The sequence below is a fragment of the Anopheles coluzzii genome, chromosome 2, assembly GCF_943734685.1.
Source record: "Anopheles coluzzii chromosome 2, AcolN3, whole genome shotgun sequence".
NCBI lineage: Eukaryota > Metazoa > Arthropoda > Insecta > Diptera > Culicidae > Anopheles > Anopheles coluzzii.
The window spans coordinates 1,736,533-1,755,286 of record NC_064670.1 but is presented as its reverse complement, the minus strand read 5'-3'; the positions used below and the strand labels follow the sequence as shown (position 1 = coordinate 1,755,286).

Sequence of the window (18,754 nt, the reverse complement as noted above, 5' to 3'; positions counted from 1 at the left end):
GTGTAGAACCACTGTGGTTGCAATTAAATCTTCAACTCTCTATTATTGCAATTTGTATGCCAGCTTCGTTAGAAAGTATTTTTTTATTTGATTGTGATTTATTCCAATATATTTATTAATTAAAATGTACTAAAAATGCATGTTATTTTTACATTTCAGTTTTAGAACATTCGGCCCATGACCTACGGACCTTCCACCGTCCACGCCGTTTGACAGCTGACATTGACATCAACAAAGCGTAACAGGGTGAAAAGAAAACAAATCCCTCGCACAGATAAAGCACACTCAATTGCTGATAAAATCGTACAAAAATAGCCAAAATTGTGAATTATAATCGCAATTCCGTTACTTTTCTTGCGCTGCGAACCACGCAGCAAACGCCCAGTACACCCGCTGGAAAGTGCGCGGAAAGAACGGGTCAGGCGCAAATCAGCTGATCGCGATCAGTGCATCTAGCTCGATCGACTCGGAAGGTGGTTTAAATAGTAGCAGCCGTGCAAACAGCGCAACAAATCGTTCCGTTCGATCGAACGCGAAAGACGATCGACCTGTCCGAGCGTGTGGTTCAGTGCGTGAAAAGAGCGAGTGTACTTCAGCAGTAGCACCACAAGGAAACAGTTGCCGTTCAGGATGGCCGTGTTTATGCCAAAATATAGACTGTAAGTTTCTAAATTACAACACCATGGTGGGGCGTGTGTTTTCGTTCTAAGCTGGACGTACCAATTTAACCAAACGCGAGTAATCATCAATTGACCTAGCTCGGCCCTGGACACGCATTTACGTTGATGCTCGAACAAAGAAACAGCTACCATTTCCATGGCAACGATTGCCTCCTCGCTCTCCTCCCGCATCGATCATATGTTTCTGTGTTTGCCATGAGTGAAGAAGACAGCACGATCAAGAATGTTGTGTGAAGTCGGGGGAGAAAAAGTGAAAAGATCGATCCATTTTAAGAACCAAAGATTAGAAAAACTTTCTCTTTTCGAGTTGGATTTAAAAAGTGCTTGCGAAAAGGTAGCAGCCAAATCCCTGCTGCACCATGAAGCGGCCGTTGCAAAGCATTGATTATACAACCATTCACCCTCTCCCGTCGTAATCTTCCCTAATCTAGAAATTTCCTGTCCGCGTGGCCTAAAACAAATCGAACGCGTATTCTCCTGCAGACGACAGCCCACCGCTCATGGTGCCATGTGCTTCGCGGCGCGGTTAGGGTATGTGTGCATGTATGTATGTGGGAGAGTATGTGGAGTCGCGCGCATGATTAGCGCAGGTCACCTAAACGCCGGCAACTGGGCAGCTCGGGTGGGGTCGGGTGTCGTAGGAATGTATGTTACTAACGCTACACGAGTATTGGTTGCTCGCGTTGAACATTATCAGCTGCTGATGGTGGGAGAAGGCGGCGGCGGCATGCTGCTAAGCTTGCCATCATCGTCACAAGGGTCAACAAACTGGATCGGTGTATGTTTTGGTATGGAATGCCCATTTTTTTAAGGGGGATTTTGTACGTTCACCTGTGTGGGCCAAGGCCAAGGACCTCTGCATAGCTAGTTGACTTCCGATCATGCCTTGCTGGAGAGTATCTATAAAAAGTATGAAGATTTTGGTCAATTTAACATTCATCAGAGCAGTTGGAGGTTCATGTAATTTCCCAATTTGGTATAAACCGTCTCAGATAGGAAAAAACCCAATCAACTGTGCTTAGTGCACTTCCTTAGGGGGAGAGCCGTTGTAAATGAAATATCAAGCGTTTCCGCTTTGATAAGTTTTATGTGTTTGCGAATATTCGCACGCGATATGAAACAGCGATCAATGAATGTGTTTGTTGATAGCAGGAAATGGGTGCCTAGCTTTGAACCTATCTCAACCTATCCAGGCATATGTTTTCTAGCCAATTTCATTATCTCCTATATAAAAAAGCAGGCTTGGTGTGCGTGTGAGTTATCGCAGGAAACAATAAAATATTACCGCAATCGTTGCTTCATGTTTCGTTGCTGATGACTTAAAGTAAACATAAACTCCAAAAACATGAGCATATCTTTCAGCAACAGCAGCCAACAACCAGCCAACATACGTTTGCAAATCCTTAGAACCTTCCTGCAGGAAACGCTAACCCCTTGCGAAGGTCTTGCGCAAACCTTGCGCACCCTCACACACATGATGATAGACAACACATGCATGCTTTCCATGCTTCATTCATACCCCGAACGGCAAAAACAACTCCAGAAACAACAGGTGCCGGCCGCCCTATCGAAGGAAATCCACAACACCCCACCCGATTAGTCACTGATATCTAGGGATCGTGATAAAGTGGCCCCGGTCCCCGTACTACCCCGTACCCCGTGGATGCTTTATAGCCTCCCGGTGGCTAGATAAGGTGGGCTAATATCGCCAAAAATTTAACCGCTTGCCATTTGCCACCCCGGGAACAGTTGATTGATTGTCGTCGTTCGCGAAGGTTGCTGCTTTTGGGCATCTCTAGTTGCCAAATTAGCAGTATCATCTTCCCGTGCAGTGTCGTTGCAAGTCTGTGTTGTGAAAGAGTGCTGGCGGAAGTACACCATTGTGTTTGCACAGTGAGTAAAATTAGGAATTGTAATGGTTGCAATGATTTGTCCTTGGCTTTGTCCTTGTCCTTGTCCTTGCGACCAGCATCTGGTGCCAGTTCTGTTCCAGCCAACTCCCTGCACACGGGCATGTGTTGTTATCATCTCCGATATTGAACTCTGACTAGCTGTGACTGGAGCTTGTTGACCAACGATAAGGATCGTGACGTGCATCGTGGCTCTCTGCCTGGTAGACTTGGAAGCCACACTAAAGCACAAGTGTCTCCAAACAAAGGCACTTCCTCTTTCGCTGTTCCGCTCCTCTGCGGGAATCCCGGGACCCACAGGTCGCCAAAATGTGGGAAAAATCGATAAACTGTAACAGTACGCGCTGCTATTATTACTGGCCGCTTGTCCTCTGTGTGTCTATTTTCGCGAGCCTAGCCTAGTGTGCAAGTGCAGCTACATGCCAGGGTCAGACACGTTACCAGTGGCCAGGTAGCATGGCTTGAAGCACGTGCTGCGCTGCAGTGTTTTGCGTTCGTCCACGCCAAAAGGTAGCGCGTCACTGTCGGGGACACACCGACGGATGGATGGATTGATCCAAACGGCAGTAGCAACACGTGATTCCGCTGATCCACTGGGCAGCATGTGCGCCATAACCTTTCCACTGGTTGTTATTTCTGTCCCTGCCTCGGTCGGCTGGAGTCGATTCGTGTAATTTACATTGTCGCACGCGTACCAGTCGTCGGGCGTACGTCGCACGATGGACTTCCACTGCTAGACTTAGTATCCAGCTGCGCGTGGTACAGCCGTGTTGGGTTTTGATTAGATTTTCGCGTTTCGGTCGAGGTCTCGCAATCGTGAATAATATTTGCGCTCGTTCCTGAGTGTGTGTGTGTGTATCTGGTGCCTGGATATCTTGCGAATCGTAATGCTGGATATTAAATTAACCAATTGAGCCGGGCGCGATCGCTCCGACGATCCACAGCAGCGCGCGTTTTGGGGATGGTCTGATTTCGCGTGAGTGGGGATTCGCGCGAGCAACCGTGCGCACATTGTTTCTGTGGGCGCGTGGAGTTGATCGTTGTGCACCGTCGTTTCGCAGTCCAAATTTTTGTCCCGGGCCGGGCCCAGTCACGAACGAACTTGTGAAAGATGCAGCAAATGACACTCCTTGCGTACAGACGGAACCTTATTCTCAACGTTTGTTTCGCTGTTTCTTGGTTTCTTTTCGCGTGCGCCAGGTTCTCGAAGGCGGTCAACTTAAAGCCAAACCCCCGACAGTGGTCTGCGCGATGGACTATTGTGCAGCGGTCAATATATGGTAGTAGACAGCTTCAGCAGCAGCCGAATTCATCCTCCACAAACCAGCACAATCATCACCATCAGCAGCAGCAGCAGCATCATCATCATCAGCAGCAGCAACAGCAGCAGCAGTTCCACCATCAGTCGACGACAGGTAAATCCCGTAGCAAAGTTTACAGAAAGTGGAGTTGGAAGGCAGGAGCGGGCTGGACTATATTATCGGTTTTGGATTGGTGGTTACTAGCAGCCGGCGGTTGGCTGACCTGGCGTGGTGTATTTCTTCGTTGGACACCCATCGGTATCTGTATGGTGGTGGCAGCAAAGTGGCACCTTCACAATCGTGAACTCGATAAGAAGGGCCTACCGCGAACCGCCGCAAAATGGCAGGTAAGTAATGGCAGTTGATGTGCCGATAGCACGTTGCGAAGTAGAGTAACTCAAACGGTATTTGTATGGATTGCAGGCAAAAATGTACTGCTCGCTGCCCCTGCGCCTCATGAGCCGTTGCTGGGGCTGGATGGCCGATCGAAGAGTTCCCAAACCGGTGCGGCCCATGCTGTACGGGCTCTACTCGAACACGTTCGGTGTAAAGATGGAGGAAGCGGCCCCAGACAACTTCAAGTAAGTACATCGTGTGCTTCCTTACAGAACCAGTATGTTTGTCCCTTCGTATTTGTTCCCAGCGAACGAACGACGTTCCGCTCGGGCGTTACAAGTACTCGTTGTTTAGTACAACTTGCAGATAATCTATTATTACATTTAGAAAAGAATGAAGGTAATGTTTTTTTTGTTTGTTGTTTGATATAAGCCACCCACACGATCCGATGAAAGATTCTCTAAAATGATCTTTGACTGTTTGCTTACTTCTTCTTACTATCAGTGTGTGTCGTTGTGTTTGGTGATAATTGTCCTTTTTTCTGGGTGTTAGCTCGCTTTTTTCCTTTGCATTCATCAACTTTTAAAAGGTGTTTGTTGAACTGTGTGCTTCATTAATCGCTTCACTTTGCCTAACCTGTTCTTTTGGCTTCTGCTGATCAGTTTTCTTGATCGGCTCTTTGCTAAAAATGCTTCCTTTTTATGCTGCAAAATGGTTTTTCTCTATGTACTTCAACTCTTTTTCTCACCTCCATGTGTGTTCATTATCGCGTTCCTTTGTACTAATATGTTTGTATCCGTGTTTCCGTCAACGCAGAGAGTATCGAAGCTTAGGAGAGTTTTTCACCCGCCCTCTCAAGGAAGACGCTCGACCAATCGATCCCAAGACCAGCTTCGTGTCACCGTGTGATGGACGAATTCTGCACTTCGGTGCCGCCAATTCCAACCTAATCGAACAGGTAAGACCACCATTCAAAGCAAATCGCAACGAACGTTCACTAACTGGACCACATCCGTGATCGCCCGCCACCATACCACCAGGTCAAAGGAGTATCGTACAGTTTAGAGGCCTTCCTGGGACCACCGAACTGGACAACCAAGGACGCCCCCGAGATGGTGGAGAAGGTGAAGAAAAACGCCTCGCCCGACAGCGTGCTGTATCAGTGCGTCATCTATCTAGCGCCGGGAGATTATCACCGCTTCCACTCGCCGACGCTATGGAAACCGGAACTGCGAAGGCACTTTTCCGGCGAGCTGCTCTCCGTCAGTCCGAAGATTGCCGGCTGGATTCCGGGGCTGTTTTGTCTCAACGAGCGGGCCGTCTATATCGGCAAGTGGAAGCACGGATTCTTCAGCTACACCGCTGTCGGTAAGGAGGGGGAAGCTTTTTTTATTTCTTTTCACCCGGATCTAACTAACTCCACTAACTGACCGACAATTAGCCCCGGAGGGTTCGCTTATCACCTAGAGTTCAGCCGAAAGCCGGTAAGGTGTGGGCCTGGAAATGATAGTGATGCGGTAATCATTATCAATTGGCTGGCTTGGGATCCGGGAGGTTTTCTTTTTGTTTTCGTCTTCTTCGTCGGCTCTGCGAGATCTGCTCGGTCGTACGATCGTACGATCGATGGATTCCCGCGCGAATCATGAATGAAGGTTGATAACACACAATCCGGTAGGGTGGCGTGAGAACTAAAGATCCGGGTCGTGGGATAATGCTGACAGGGGAATTTACATTTCTCCCTTTTCCTTTTTTTCCAGGCGCAACCAATGTCGGTTCGGTGGAGATTTTTATGGACGAGAAGCTGAAAACTAACAAATGGGTCGGTTTGGCCTGCGGCAGTCACAAACACAAGGAGTACGACGAGCTGGAAATGCCTGCTGACAAGTACCTGGAGAAGGGCGAACTAGTTGGCCAGTTCCGGATGGGCAGTACTATTGTGCTTATCTTCGAAGCACCGAAAGAATTCAAGTAAGTGCGCTGCCGTTTGCTGAGCTTTGTATTTTAGTTATTGAAACATCGCCATTCCCGTTCACAGGTTCAACCTCTTCCCCGGACAGCGTGTCAAGGTCGGAGAGCGGTTAGGAACGTTCGAAGGTACGGAAGAAGCAGTGGAAAACCCCGAGGAAGTGAAGCGGGCGATTCAATCCTTGGACGCAGTGGACGCAGCGGTCACTGTGTAAAAGTATTCACCGATTACTTCATGCAGTATGAAAACGGAACTCGTTCTCGTCTTGGTAGTGTCTCAGGTTGAAACTAGTTTTAGTTAACAATTATTTCTTTAAAGTGTATCTACACCCGTACCCAAGCCTAAGTACAATATTGATACAACTGCGCGTGATCGTTGCTTGCGGTTGTTAATCCTTTAGAAAATATCGCGCCAAGTGATCGTGCGAACGCGAAGCGAAGTCTATCGGGAAAACATTTGTTTAACTAGTTGCTGTCGATCGAACGGACACACGAAGCACGAAGCATACCACAGCCCGGCCACTGGGCAAACCGATGTGCGTGCGTTGTTAGTTGCAAATACCGTAAGAGTAGTACATATTGTACGCGACTGGGATTGCTTTCCGATTGCTGTCAGTGGAGCGTATGACAAACGATAGGAGACGACGAGAGCCTGTAAAGACTTGTAGTATTTAAACAGCGTGCTACACACACACACACATGCATACAAAGTGCTTTAGAGAGTGAGAACGTTTTGCACGATCGTGATTTAAATGTGATGTGAAATACCGTGAGCAATCCCGCGCTTGATTGCTGCACGAGCTATTGCCAACACATACACGCGTATACATGACCTCTAACCAGTTTGTAAAAAAAAGAAGAAGACGGACCCACTGTTGACCTCAATTACCCAAAGGGTTCTTAGGTGAACCTTTTACGTATAGGTGATTTTGTAAACTACTAGCAATGTACGAGATCGTACGAAAACTGTACGTTAGCTGAAACCAATTGTTCCTGCCGCGGTGTTTCATTTGAGGAATATATTTTTATGTTAATATAACTATTAAAAACTGTGTTTGTTTACCTGTATTTCTTTCCGAAGAGTCCATTCCTCTGATTGGGTTTGTTTGTGTTTCGTGTATTTCTTCATATTTCACCACCCATAAGTTAAGTTTTCTCCCAGTTCGTAGACCTCGGCACCCAAACGGTTCGCGGCTTACCAGAATCCTTTCGCAAGTACTTGCTGCAATCCATCCTTTTCGCCTTCCGGTGGTGGCACCACTTCGAACTGTATGCTATACTGCTGATCCAGCCCTATATAGCCATCGGATACCAGGTACACTGTGTATATGCATCGTCCTGCAGTGAACATTGAGAGGAACTGATTATACAGCACCACCAGAGATGTACAACACTTTCACTTACCTATTCGCGAAGGAGCATAAAAGCACAACTGATGAGTACTGCGATTGCTGCGGTAGACGCATCGTTTCAGCGCCACCACTTCGCCCTCCGCCTGGTGGCCGAGCGTTAGGAACCAGCCCTCGTCCTTGCCCTTGGGGAACTTGGGACAGTGAATGTTGAGCGACTCGAACGCCCCCAGCCGTATCAGCTGCACGCAAACCACATACTCCTGATCGGCGTACAGCTCGATCCACTGGTCACGGCTCATCGGCTGTTGGACGGGCCGGTCCACGTCCCCATCCTTGCCGTACGGTCCACGCACGGAAATCTGCACGTTCAGCGACGGCAGCTCACATATCACCTTGTAAATCTGCTCAATTTCCGGCTCCTCAAACTCCTGCCTTAACGTCGCGGCCAAATTCTCGTACTTCCGGTTGCATTTTTCTTTCAACGCCGGAAGCGTCAGGAATGGTAAGCTAACGATGGGGATAGAGATAACGTAGATTATCAAATTAAGCTTCAATTCCTGCTATGTGCAAGCGGGCCCAGCTAAGCTGCTTACTCTGTTTTTATCTGGCTGAAGATAGCCGCATTATAGGCTTCCACGTTCGGGAGCGTCATGACTACCGGATCGTCTAGCCAGCGGGCCTGGATGATACACTGCATCAGCTGCTGTATCCGCAGGGTAGTTGCAAGCCAACCCCTTTCCGCACTAATGTCGACCATGGCCTACAAATGGAGCATGGACAACGGAAGTGAAATAATCAAAATTCGCGATAAATGATTAGACATTATTGCCCATTCCAGTTCGCATCGGTTTCGAGTGAGTGTGAGTAAGGAAACGATGATAAACGCTACATACCTGTAGTATTCGTATTGATTGATCGAGTACCGACTTGGTGTCTGTGCCGTAATCAGAGTTCGGTAGCGGCAAGCGCGATAAGTGTGCCTGCAAAAGCAGGAACACCTTCGTGTGCGGATTGTCCACCGATAGTGGATCTACCTTCAGGGGACACAGTTTGGCTAAATCACTAAATAGGCCACAGATAGAGAGAAGAGTGAGATCATTATACGCTCGACCAATGCACCTTCTTCCCGTGTCAACTTACGCATTATACAAATCTTCATTGTGGCGCACAGGATGCTCCTCGAACTCGGCCGCATCTGCCATCGCGCGCAGCAACTCTTCCATGTTCATGTCGTGCCGTAGCGTATCAGCAAAGTGACGCATGGTGATGTGGGATAGGTAATAGTACGAGGAAATGCGCCCCATCGATGTCGCCATCAGCGATCTGTTATCTTCCTCCAGCAAGACACACCCGGCCCGAATCAGCTTATCGAGCACGGTTTCTATCAGCTCCGAGAGGAAGTAGTTCACGTTCTCCATCTCCGTAGTGTCCAACCCGTAGTAGGTCGGATTGCGCAACAACCGGCGATAGAAGTACGTCCACGTCAGGTAGTCGAGGATGCTTTGCTTTGTACGCAACGTTCCGGCCACTATTTCCGCGTTCACGTGGTCCGGCAGCACGGCCAGCAGGCTAGATTCCACCGGGAACGGATCGTACAGGAACTTTTTGTAGAAATTCTTCTTCGTATCCTGCACGTACACGCAGGCGATACCTTCGTTGCCGAACTGCGGTCGTCCAGCGCGGCCCATCATCTGCAGCACGTCCGTGATGGGCATATCGACGTATCGCTTCAGCTTGCCATCGTAGTACTCCGTGCCCTTGATGATCACTAGATGGGCGGGAAGATTCACGCCCCACGCTAGCGTTGCCGTGGCGATGAGGATTTGAATTTTTCTGTTCAAAAACAGCTCCTCGGCCGTCTTTCGATCGCGCTCGTGCAGGCCCGCATGATGCATACCGATGCCGAACGCTAGCGTCAGCCGCAGGTTACTATCACGCACGTTCTGCAGGATTTGCTCCATCTCCTCTTCCGACGTGTGCAGGAACTGTTTGGAGTTGTCTTCGCTGGCCAGGAACGATATCAGATCCAGCGCGGTAAGGCGTGTCTGTCTACGGGAGGCCACAAATATGAGCGCCGGGGTGCAGGGTGAATACTGTCGAATGGCCTGGAACGCGGGCCGATTCATGGTGGCCATGCGCGGGCAGTAGTGCTTGCCCGGGAATCCCTGTATGTGCACCGACAGTGGAACCGGTCGGACGGATGGTTTAAAGTTGTACAGACCCATCGTTTCGATCCCGAGCCAGTTGGCCAGATCGCGTGCATTAGCCAGCGCCGTCGACAGGCCAACGATGCGCACCGTGCGATCGGTGTGCGAAGATATAAAGTTCATGCGCGACACAATCACCTCCAGCACGGGGCCACGATCTTCACCCAGCAGGTGAATTTCGTCAATCACGATCAGCGCAACATCGCGCACGTAATCGCGCGTCTGCCACGAGCGACTGATACCGTCCCACTTTTCCGGCGTGGTCACGATCACGGACGATTCCTTGATCGCGCGAATGTCCGGCGTAACGTCCCCGGTCAGTTCGACCACCTTTTTGCCCAGCTTCTGCTCGATTCGCACCTTCCAGTCGTCCATCCGCTCCTTGACCAGCGCTTTCAGCGGTGCGATGTACACCACCTTCCCGGTGGGCAGCAGGCGAAACACGCGGAACATTGCCATTTCGGCGGCGATCGTTTTGCCCGACCCGGTCGGTGCCCCGAGCAGCACATTGTTGTCCGTGTGATAGAGACAGTGGAAGATTTGCGTCTGAATCGGGTTGTAGTGCGTGAAGCTGTACAGCGATTCGAACTTCCGGTTGTTTAACACCGTCACCGGCAGCGGCTGCAGTGGCAGCAGCTCCGTGTGCGGTGGATGCACTTCCGGCAGGATGAGATGCTTGAAGGACAGCGGTACCAGATTGTTGCTACCGAGCCAGGTATCGCTCGCCACGCGAATGTAGTACTGCGGCGGTAGCGGATCCTTCAGCGGAATCGTCATGATGAGTTCCTGCTCCTCCTGGCGCATCGTTTGACGTTTCGTGATCTGGAAGTACTCCGAATGGTAGATGTAGTTGCTCTCCGGATCCTCGATCCAGATCCAGAACGATTCGGCCGTCTTTCCGTGCACGCGATCGTTCCACCGGAAGGACGCCCGTATAAACACCCGTATCCGCAGCACGGTGCGCGTGATGGGCTGCAGCGTCGCTTCAATTTCCAGCATCGGGAACTCTTCCGCGCAGCGCTTCACCATTTTTGCATACCGATGGTTGCGCAGGAAGTCCCCTATCTCCTTCTCCTCCATATCGCGCAGCGCGAGCACGCTTAGGCCACGCTTCTCTATCTTGTCCACCACATCCAGCGGCAGGAGGGTGAACTGGTACATCGGTGTCTGGAACTCCCACATCTGTTTCTCGAACATTTTGCTTACATTGAGCATACGGCCGGCCAGGATCGGGTTGTTCGCCCGCAGCACCATCGTAAACAGGGCGCGAGCGATGCGTACCGCGTTCTGCGTAATGTACGACATGTCGGACATGAGCGAAAACGAGCGCACCATACCCTTGGACAGGTACGTCTGCATGAGAATGTTCACCTTGCCGTGGATGTTTTCGCTGCCACCGCGCACCGGCACTTCGCAGCAAATGTGCGTCAGCTCGTCCAGCTCGTCCATCTCGTCGTCGCGCACCTTCAGCTGCTGGAACTCGTGCGCGTTCGACATCATCTGCAGGATGTCGGCGTCGGTCATGATCGGTTTCAGCATTTCGTTGAACACCTCCACCGTATCGTACTTGATGTAGAAGTGGGACGCCGTACGACCGAGATCCGTTACGTTCAGGTCGCCGGTGCGATCGTTGTACCGCACCATTCGCGCCTTATCCAACGCCATCGCGGCCGTGTGGATCAGCTGCCGCCGTTTAACCTCCAGCGAAGGGTCCTCGCGCAGATCGTCGTAATTCAGCCCGTAGCACTGTGGGTTCATGCGCATGCGCACGAACAGGTACGTGTAGCTGAGCCACACGATCGCCTCGTCCACGTTGCTGATCGTGCCCAGCGTTACCTCGGCGTTAAGGTTATCCACCAGACACTGGATAAAGTTGGATTCGATCGGGAACTGATTGGTTAGCAGGGACAGGTAATGGTTCAGCTTGTCGTGCGTGGTAATGATCGTGCCGACGCCACTCTTGTCGTACTGTGGGCGACCCGCTCGCCCAAAGATCTGCAGCACATCCAGTATACCGAGATCCACGAACGTGCCGTGCTTGGAGTCGTAGATCTCCGTCCCCTTGATGATGACGGCATGGGCCGGCAGGTTAACACCCCAGGCCAGCGTGGCCGTACACACCAGCACCTTGATCAATCCATCGGCAAAGTACTTCTCCACCAAGTTCCTATCCTGGCGCAACATTCCGGCGTGGTGCATTGCCAACCCGTTCTGGAACAGATCCACCAGCTGTTTGTTGCGACTTTTCGACACCACCTTCAGGGCGCTCCCATAGTCCGGACTGCTTTCCGGTACGAGCAGATTAATGTGTCCCCGCTGCTGGGCGAGATCCTTGATCAGTGTGGCCGTACGAACGGTGGCATTGCGCGCATGAACAAACACCATCACCTGGTGGCCCTGGCGTACCATGTCGATGCATCGCTCGTAGCAAATCGTATCCATGTCCGACATTTGCTTCAGTGCGTTCAACGCCTTCACGCCAATAAAGTTGGTGCTCAGTGGAACCGGTCGGAAGCGGGAATCAAAGAAGAACAGCCCAATCATTGGATTGACTCGCAGAAACCGGGCCACATCGATGTAGTTGGGCAGCGTGGCAGACAGACCAACGATGCGAATCATACTTTGGGACGATTCCACTAGCCGCAGCGTTCGGGCAACGAGTGCCTCCACCACGGGACCACGTTCACCGTGCAGCAGATGCACCTCATCGATGATAAGCAGCTTCACTAAACTGATGAACGCAACGTCCCCAGCACCCTTGCGCGTGACGACGTCCCACTTTTCCGGCGTAGTAACAATCATTTGCGTCTGCTGAAGCTCGGCCTTCGTCAGCTGCATATCGCCCGTCAGTTCCCGCACCGATATTCCCAGCGGCTGTAGCCGGCGACCGAAATTGGCCGTCATTTCGGCGGCCAACGCTTTCATCGGCGCTACATACACGATCTTGAACTGATCGCGGTGGATCACACCCTGGTCGACAAACTGCCGGATCGTGTACACTATCGTCAGCATGGCCACGTTTGTCTTGCCCGCACCGGTCGGTGCGCAGACAAGCAAATTCTCGTTGCTATTGTACGCCGCCGGATACACGACGCTCTGGATGCGGTTCAGCTCGTCGCATCCCTTGAACGCGATCTGCCCGATCTCATCCAGCGAGCTAACCTTGATTCGGTTGCTGCCGATCGTCAAGGGCGGTGGATCGGTGGCCGGAATTTTCACCTCCTCAAATAGCTTGTTATCCGACCGTTCGACATTTTCCGGCAGAACGATCTTGTTGCCCGCGATGAAGCCCACGTGACTGCGCGCCTCACTGTACGAATCGTACACGTTCGGGTACTTCACCTGCTTCGACGGTGGTTTCGAGATCGGCAGCACCCCTCCCCGTGCCTTAATCTTTTCCAGCATCAGCTGTGGCATCTGTGCGGCGAGCAGCAAACTCTTCTGGTAGTTTTCACGCAGCTGCACCGGATCGATTTCGGTACAATCGCCCTTCTCGACCGATGCCTCGTTGAGGAACTTTTTCAACTTCTTCTGCTCTTTCGTCACCTGCTTGCGCATCTGTTTCTGTGACTCGGTCTGTATCGTGACCGGCATCAGATAGGCGGGGGCGTGCTGCATCGCTTCCAAATTCTGCTGGATCTTCTTCATCACCTTGATTTGCTTCAGTGCCTTTACCGATTCGATCAGATGCTTGCGGTTTTGCAGTATCTCCGGTATCACGTCCAGATACTCCATCCCGAGAAAGTCGAACAGATCCATCTGCAGTTCGTCGTTCGTTTTGGCCGACTTGAGTAGCGTCATCAGATTGTCCACCAGATCGGGTGGGACTTGCTGGGCCAGCCAGCTGCGTGTATACTTTTCCGTCTGTGTTTTTGCTCCGCCCGTTCCGGACGACCCCGCAACGGGCTCGGTCGTCTTTTGGATGGCGTCATAGTTCATCGTGAACGTTTGTGCCACCTGGCTGTCCAGCGGATTCACGGGGGACAGATCCGTCAGCTTGCTGTGATCGTGTTGCTTTCGATCGAGTGATAACGAGCACTCGATATCATCACCCCACACTGTTTCCGCGTGACCATTGGTGGTGATCTCTTTCTCCTCGAGATATTCCCGACATTCGGCGTTCAAATTGCTGCTGATATCAAAGACCAACTAAAAAAATAAAGAACAAAAGGAAACGTTATTAACCAGTGTTGCGGGTTGACTGGCTCTACGGGTAAGCCTCCAATGAGGTTGCTCCTTACCGTACACATTTTGTTAATCAGTGCGTTCGGTACCTGACCGAACATTTTCTTCAGCTTCGACGAATGCTTCATCATCACGACCTTCTGATCGAGGAACAGGCGCAGCACCAGGATAGCTGCCTCGTCCACCAGTTCGGCATTCTCTTCCGATCCCACCATCTCCCGGCTCAGTTCCCACAGGTCGCGTAGCTGCTTCGACAGAACGCCGCCTACTTTGTGATCCGCGTTACTGTTGATGAACAGTTTCAGCTCCTTCCACGATACACCACTTGGGGGAGAACAATGTGAACCCGTGAGTGTTATCGAAACGAGGATACTTCCACCTGATCTCCCACACACTCTCCCTACCTGGTTACTTCTTTCTTGCGAAACAGCTGTATGGCGGCTCGTTCCTTCGGATCCTGGGTCAGGTTCCGCTGTGCATCTAGGTCGGTGTTGGCTCTCATGGCCCGGGTAAGTCTCGGCAGTTCCGTCATGTTTGCGCAAGCTTTGAGCACCGGCAATTATTTCACTACTTATGATTATAAGCTAGCACCAATTTAGCACCGATTTAGGCGAGCGGATGTGGCACTTTGCACGATAGTTCCTAGGCAACCGGATACACTCGCGTGCAATGTGTAAGTGAAGATACACACTGGATTCCACCCTGCTCTCGAGCCTGCCTTCGTGCGGTTAGTCACCGGCACTGATATGGAAACAGACGATTTCCAACCTGGCGAAATAAGCAGGTACACTACTTCTGCAATTGCAAACGTTGTCGCAAGAAGAATTTTTGCATTCCTCGTCAAGCGACCTGTCAACCGGCTTTCACGGCAACGATTCGCCCAGGTGGCATGTGGTGTGTACATAGACTGCGCGAGCGTGCTCCATTGGTGCGGTTGAATTGCCGTTGAAAAGTGCCGAAAACTGTGCCGAAAAGAAGAATATTTAATAATTTGCTGATGAATAGTTTTTCCTTCTTTGCACATTAATTTCATTAACTAAAGAAAAATAGGGTTTACAAAAAGATAAATTTTTGATTATCAACGGTTTTACACCAAATTCAAATATCAGCTGTCAGTCGTACCAGGTTTGTTGTTGTTTTGATGAACATCACCCAGTCGGCCATTCGTCCCCTTGGAAACGTTCTTGTGCGCCGCGCAATTTGTGCAAATGGAATCGAAAGATGACGATTACTGGAACGATTCGGCAAACAAATCATTCAACTTTGATGAAGATGATGTAAGTACGCCATTATACATTGTGAGCGTCATGCTGGCATCAATCCAATACATCCCAACATTCTCCCTGCTCCGTCGCTCGTTAACAGGTGGCCGTGCTCGAAATAGCGACCAACAACAAACGTAGCCTGTTCGGGGAGGAAACTGCATCGGAAGCAAACTATGGCACTGGTCAGATCGAACTCCCACTCCACACGATCATTTCGGACGAGAATCTCGAGCTGATATTGCAGGAGCAGTCACGCAATGAAATGACCATCCCGAAGGGCATCTCGCTCGAGGAGGAAGTGAAGCTGCTGCGAAAAAAGATACAGGAGTTTAACTACGCACCATCCACGGAATCGGTCGTGCGGAAGCTTATCCTTGGCAAGCCATGCTCGCTGGAAATGTTTCGCTCGATGGCGGAAAAGGAGCAACTGCTCGACGAGGCCATCGCGTCCGGCAGCGGTAACGCGATTCTGAAAGTTACCCTCTTCCTCGACCAAACGCTGAAGAAGAAACTCTTCTACACGCTGCTTCAAACGCGACCGGAAGCCGTTTATCATTATGTGAATTATTTGTCGCTTCGATTGAAAGTGACCGAATGTACTGATTTGTTGGTGTACGTGTGTGCGATATTCTGTGCGATAGAATTACATTTTTCAACCACGTTTCCTTTCTTTTTGCAGATTTCTAGGCCGACACCACGAAGCGAGCGTAAGAGAACCACTTCAAAACACCTTTTTTACCGTATTTAATGCTTCTTCTTGCATTTCAGTTGCTTCAATTTTCCATATTTGTGTGCAGCACATCGAATCTCGATATAAAGCGACAACGGTTGAAAAAGATTTACAGCGACTATTTCTCTCAGCCGGGCGCGAACTCGTTCTACGCGCAATTGGTGGCCAACTATATGAATCTGTTAGGTGAGTTCGGATAGCGATCGGAAATGCCCCGCGCTCTGTAATGCTGTGTGCTGTGTTCCCTTCGCTTCAGAATATCAAATGGGCGAGCTCCATTCGTCGGGTGGCGGCAGCAAAGCGGTCGCCATTCAGGATAAGTCGGTGCTGGAAACGTTAAACTACGTCTGCGGGAAGTACAAATGGGGCGACACCTCGCTGCAGACGAACGACAACCCGTTCAAGCTGAGCGAGTACCACCAGGTCTCGCAGGCCCAGTTCGAATGGATCGCCTTGAATGAACGTGCGAAGCAGCAGGCGTGGCTAGACTTTGACCACATTTTCGAGCGTAAAGCGTGGCTGAATTTAAAGCAAAAGTCGTTTAAAATTAACATTCCCATCGATCGTACGATATTGCGGCTGCATGCACTACACGCACCGGATCCGGTTCTGAACACATTCCTCGCGAAGGTAGAGGATCCACAAAGGCGGCTGGCACTTGCGAGGAAGGTACAATCCAAGCACGGCATTGTGGATGCGCTGGTGCTGCTGAAAGCCTCCGCCGAGCTGGAGGCTTACCGAAGCACACTGGATAGCGGGACGGAGGAACGCTTGTATGCGGAAAATGCTCTTAAATCATTGGTGAGTAGTGATGGGGAGGATTGCGTTTGAACGTTGTGAAACAGAAAAGCCATTACTTTGTCCCCATCTTCTCTTTCAGAACAACAAATGGAAAAGTGATGCAATGAAGTTAATAAAATGATGATGAAATAAAAACAACGCAACGCGTTATTTGAATGAATTCAAAATGCCTTATTCTTTACCATCGCGGACGAACATGGCCCATCGATGCGGTCGAAAGAGGCTCCTTACTTTGGAATTTTATTTGAGAATGTGCTAAAACATCAACTACAACTCGTACAACACTACTGGGACTAATGGCGCTTACTATTATTATTATTATTGTTAAGCATCGACTACTACGTGCATTAAGATATCATGGACTGTGTAATTAATAAGTGACCGATCGACCGACCGGTCGGAGAGATACGCAATTTACATCGAAATTCTTTGCCATCGGGTTTGTGCGGCCGCCAAATCATTATCGCCCCACTGGAAATGCAAACATCGGTTGCCATGGGTAGTCACAGCCGAATCCGGGCGTGCCATGGATCGCCAACAGGGTGGAAAGCAACAGGCACCACCTATGCTATTTGAACTTTTTCTCGCCATCCCGCTGAATCAGATCGGTCACAACGTTGTCCAGCTTGGTGCTGAACGCTTCGAAGGAAAAGCGCTGCTGAACGCGCTTCCGCCCCATGGCGCCCATGCGTTCGCAGTGCTTGTCGTCTCTCACCAGCTTTGCCATTGCGGCGGCAAACTCCTTCGGCACGGGCTCGCACAAAAAGCCCGTCTGCTCGTGAATGATGGTCTCCATCGGTCCGCCACTGTTGGCGGCAATGACGGGCTTCGAAAGGTACATTCCCTCCAGCGGGACGATTCCGAAGTGCTCGAACTCGGGCGTGTAAACCAGCGCTTGGGCGCGATGCAATAGGAACAGCTTTTGACGATCGGTCGGAGATCGTAGCAGGCGCACTTTGGCCCGTATCTGCATGTCTTCCGCCAGCTCCTCCAGCTCGTCATAATGTTCCACGTTTTCCATCACGCGATCGTCATACCCGCCGGCCATAATGAGACACACCTTGTGCCACTCGCTCGAGGACACCAGGTCCTGCAACGCCTTGAAGGCGTGCAAAGCGAGCGCAAGGTTTTTCTTCCGCTCGTACCGATTGATGGACAGGAAGACGAACGCGTCGTTCGGTAGCTTCACCACCTGGTCGGACTCTTCGATGGTGGTTTCGTCAAAGAACCGGGTGTTTAGCGACGGGTACAGCACATCCGGATCGGTGGCGATGCGCTTGAACGTTTCCTTAAACACGCGGCTGGTGAACTTGCTGTTCACCAGGATACCATCAGCCTGGGCCGTAGTCACTTCCTCGAGGTAGTTGAGCGGCATGCGGTAGCACTGTTTCAGCAGGTTGCCCGGCTTCGAAAGCAGCTGGTCGGGGTAGTGACAGTAGAACAGGATCTTTGGGTTGGGCCTGGCGAGTCGAAAAATGGGAATGCCTAGCGAAATCAAATCGCAAAACACGACATCGACCGGTTCCTTCTTGGACAGGAACAGACTGTAGTAGAAGGCAGCGTACAGCATGCGTATGTAGGCGCACACGGCGTAAAACTTGCCAAAGATGTCTCTCGGCAGCCAGTCGCCGACCGTCATCACCGGCAAACGACCATCCTTCGTCTCGTCGAAACAGTGGTTCGGATCGTGATGGTTCGTCAGAAAGCTGACCGTGTGGCCCTTGCTCTGCAAAGCCAGTGCAGCATCCACGACCAGCCGTTCCGCACCGCCAATGCCCAGATCCGGATGAACAAACAGTACACGCACCATGTCTGCACGTGGCGATCAAAGAAAAGGGTCTTACTTAACACAGGACGTCGAAGGGAGGAAAACGATACGATAAAAACAAAACGACCACATACCTGTGAAAAAATGCCCCTGTCGACGGCGAAAACCGCAAATACGTGTTGTGTGCCAGCAAAACAGCACCGAAAGTGAAGCACGACCGAAACCTGTCAAAACACGTTGTCACACGAAAGAAA

At 50.8% G+C, this 18,754-nt stretch overlaps 4 protein-coding genes across 6 annotated transcripts; 2 read left to right on the top strand and 2 right to left on the bottom strand.

Moving 5' to 3' along the window:
- The first annotated feature begins 233 nt into the window (after positions 1 to 233).
- LOC120949325 (phosphatidylserine decarboxylase proenzyme, mitochondrial) lies at positions 234 to 7,243 on the top strand. 3 transcript variants are annotated; one of them, XM_040366552.2, is made up of 8 exons: positions 234 to 659; positions 3,791 to 4,005; positions 4,099 to 4,238; positions 4,315 to 4,472; positions 5,044 to 5,185; positions 5,268 to 5,595; positions 5,985 to 6,195; positions 6,263 to 7,243. In XM_040366552.2, the coding sequence occupies exons 1-8, from the start codon at positions 631 to 633 to the stop codon at positions 6,405 to 6,407; spliced, it is 1,368 nt and encodes a 455-aa protein (XP_040222486.2). In that variant the 5' UTR covers positions 234 to 630; the 3' UTR covers positions 6,408 to 7,243. The 3 variants fall into 3 exon arrangements, with proteins under 3 accessions (XP_040222486.2, XP_040222485.2, XP_040222484.2); XM_040366551.2 differs by having other exon boundaries at positions 4,096 to 4,238; XM_040366550.2 differs by having other exon boundaries at positions 3,791 to 4,238.
- Positions 7,244 to 7,293: 50 nt separating this feature from the next.
- LOC120949319 (activating signal cointegrator 1 complex subunit 3) lies at positions 7,294 to 14,813 on the bottom strand. Its single transcript, XM_040366540.2, has 7 exons — positions 14,341 to 14,813; positions 13,993 to 14,260; positions 8,685 to 13,900; positions 8,438 to 8,606; positions 8,138 to 8,304; positions 7,597 to 8,051; positions 7,294 to 7,530 (listed from the first exon to the last, which is right to left on the bottom strand). The coding sequence occupies exons 1-7, from the start codon at positions 14,466 to 14,468 to the stop codon at positions 7,388 to 7,390; spliced, it is 6,546 nt and encodes a 2,181-aa protein (XP_040222474.2). The 5' UTR covers positions 14,469 to 14,813; the 3' UTR covers positions 7,294 to 7,387.
- Positions 14,814 to 15,055: 242 nt separating this feature from the next.
- Positions 15,056 to 16,892, top strand: LOC120949328 (vacuolar protein sorting-associated protein 16B). Its single transcript, XM_040366556.2, has 6 exons — positions 15,056 to 15,213; positions 15,302 to 15,813; positions 15,881 to 15,908; positions 15,970 to 16,117; positions 16,188 to 16,732; positions 16,812 to 16,892. The coding sequence occupies exons 1-6, from the start codon at positions 15,145 to 15,147 to the stop codon at positions 16,851 to 16,853; spliced, it is 1,344 nt and encodes a 447-aa protein (XP_040222490.2). The 5' UTR covers positions 15,056 to 15,144; the 3' UTR covers positions 16,854 to 16,892.
- LOC120949329 (alpha-1,3/1,6-mannosyltransferase ALG2) lies at positions 16,880 to 18,746 on the bottom strand. Its single transcript, XM_040366557.2, has 2 exons — positions 18,635 to 18,746; positions 16,880 to 18,544 (listed from the first exon to the last, which is right to left on the bottom strand). Exon 2 carries the CDS (start codon positions 18,540 to 18,542, stop codon positions 17,301 to 17,303), a length of 1,242 nt encoding a protein of 413 aa, XP_040222491.2. The 5' UTR covers positions 18,543 to 18,544; positions 18,635 to 18,746; the 3' UTR covers positions 16,880 to 17,300.
- Between the last annotated feature and the right edge of the window lie 8 nt (positions 18,747 to 18,754).

Excerpts from the sequence above, each read along its gene's own strand:
- LOC120949319 (XM_040366540.2), bottom strand. The coding sequence starts at position 14,468 with ATGACGGAACTGCCGAGACTTACCCGGGCCATGAGAGCCAACACCGAC. Across the intron at positions 8,052-8,137 it reads TTCAGCCAGATAAAAACAGA|CTTACCATTCCTGACGCTTC; the intron begins GTAAGCAGCTTA and ends CCCCATCGTTAG. Across the intron at positions 7,531-7,596 it reads TTATGCTCCTTCGCGAATAG|GACGATGCATATACACAGTG; the intron begins GTAAGTGAAAGT and ends TGTTCACTGCAG.
- LOC120949328 (XM_040366556.2), top strand. The coding sequence starts at position 15,145 with ATGGAATCGAAAGATGACGATTACTGGAACGATTCGGCAAACAAATCA. Across the intron at positions 16,118-16,187 it reads CAACTATATGAATCTGTTAG|AATATCAAATGGGCGAGCTC; the intron begins GTGAGTTCGGAT and ends CCTTCGCTTCAG. Across the intron at positions 16,733-16,811 it reads AAAATGCTCTTAAATCATTG|AACAACAAATGGAAAAGTGA; the intron begins GTGAGTAGTGAT and ends CTTCTCTTTCAG.
- LOC120949325 (XM_040366550.2), top strand. The coding sequence starts at position 631 with ATGGCCGTGTTTATGCCAAAATATAGACT. Across the intron at positions 660-3,790 it reads TTTATGCCAAAATATAGACT|GTTCTCGAAGGCGGTCAACT; the intron begins GTAAGTTTCTAA and ends CGCGTGCGCCAG. Across the intron at positions 6,196-6,262 it reads GAAGCACCGAAAGAATTCAA|GTTCAACCTCTTCCCCGGAC; the intron begins GTAAGTGCGCTG and ends TCCCGTTCACAG.
- LOC120949329 (XM_040366557.2), bottom strand. The coding sequence starts at position 18,542 with ATGGTGCGTGTACTGTTTGTTCATCCGGATCTGGGCATTGGCGGTGCG.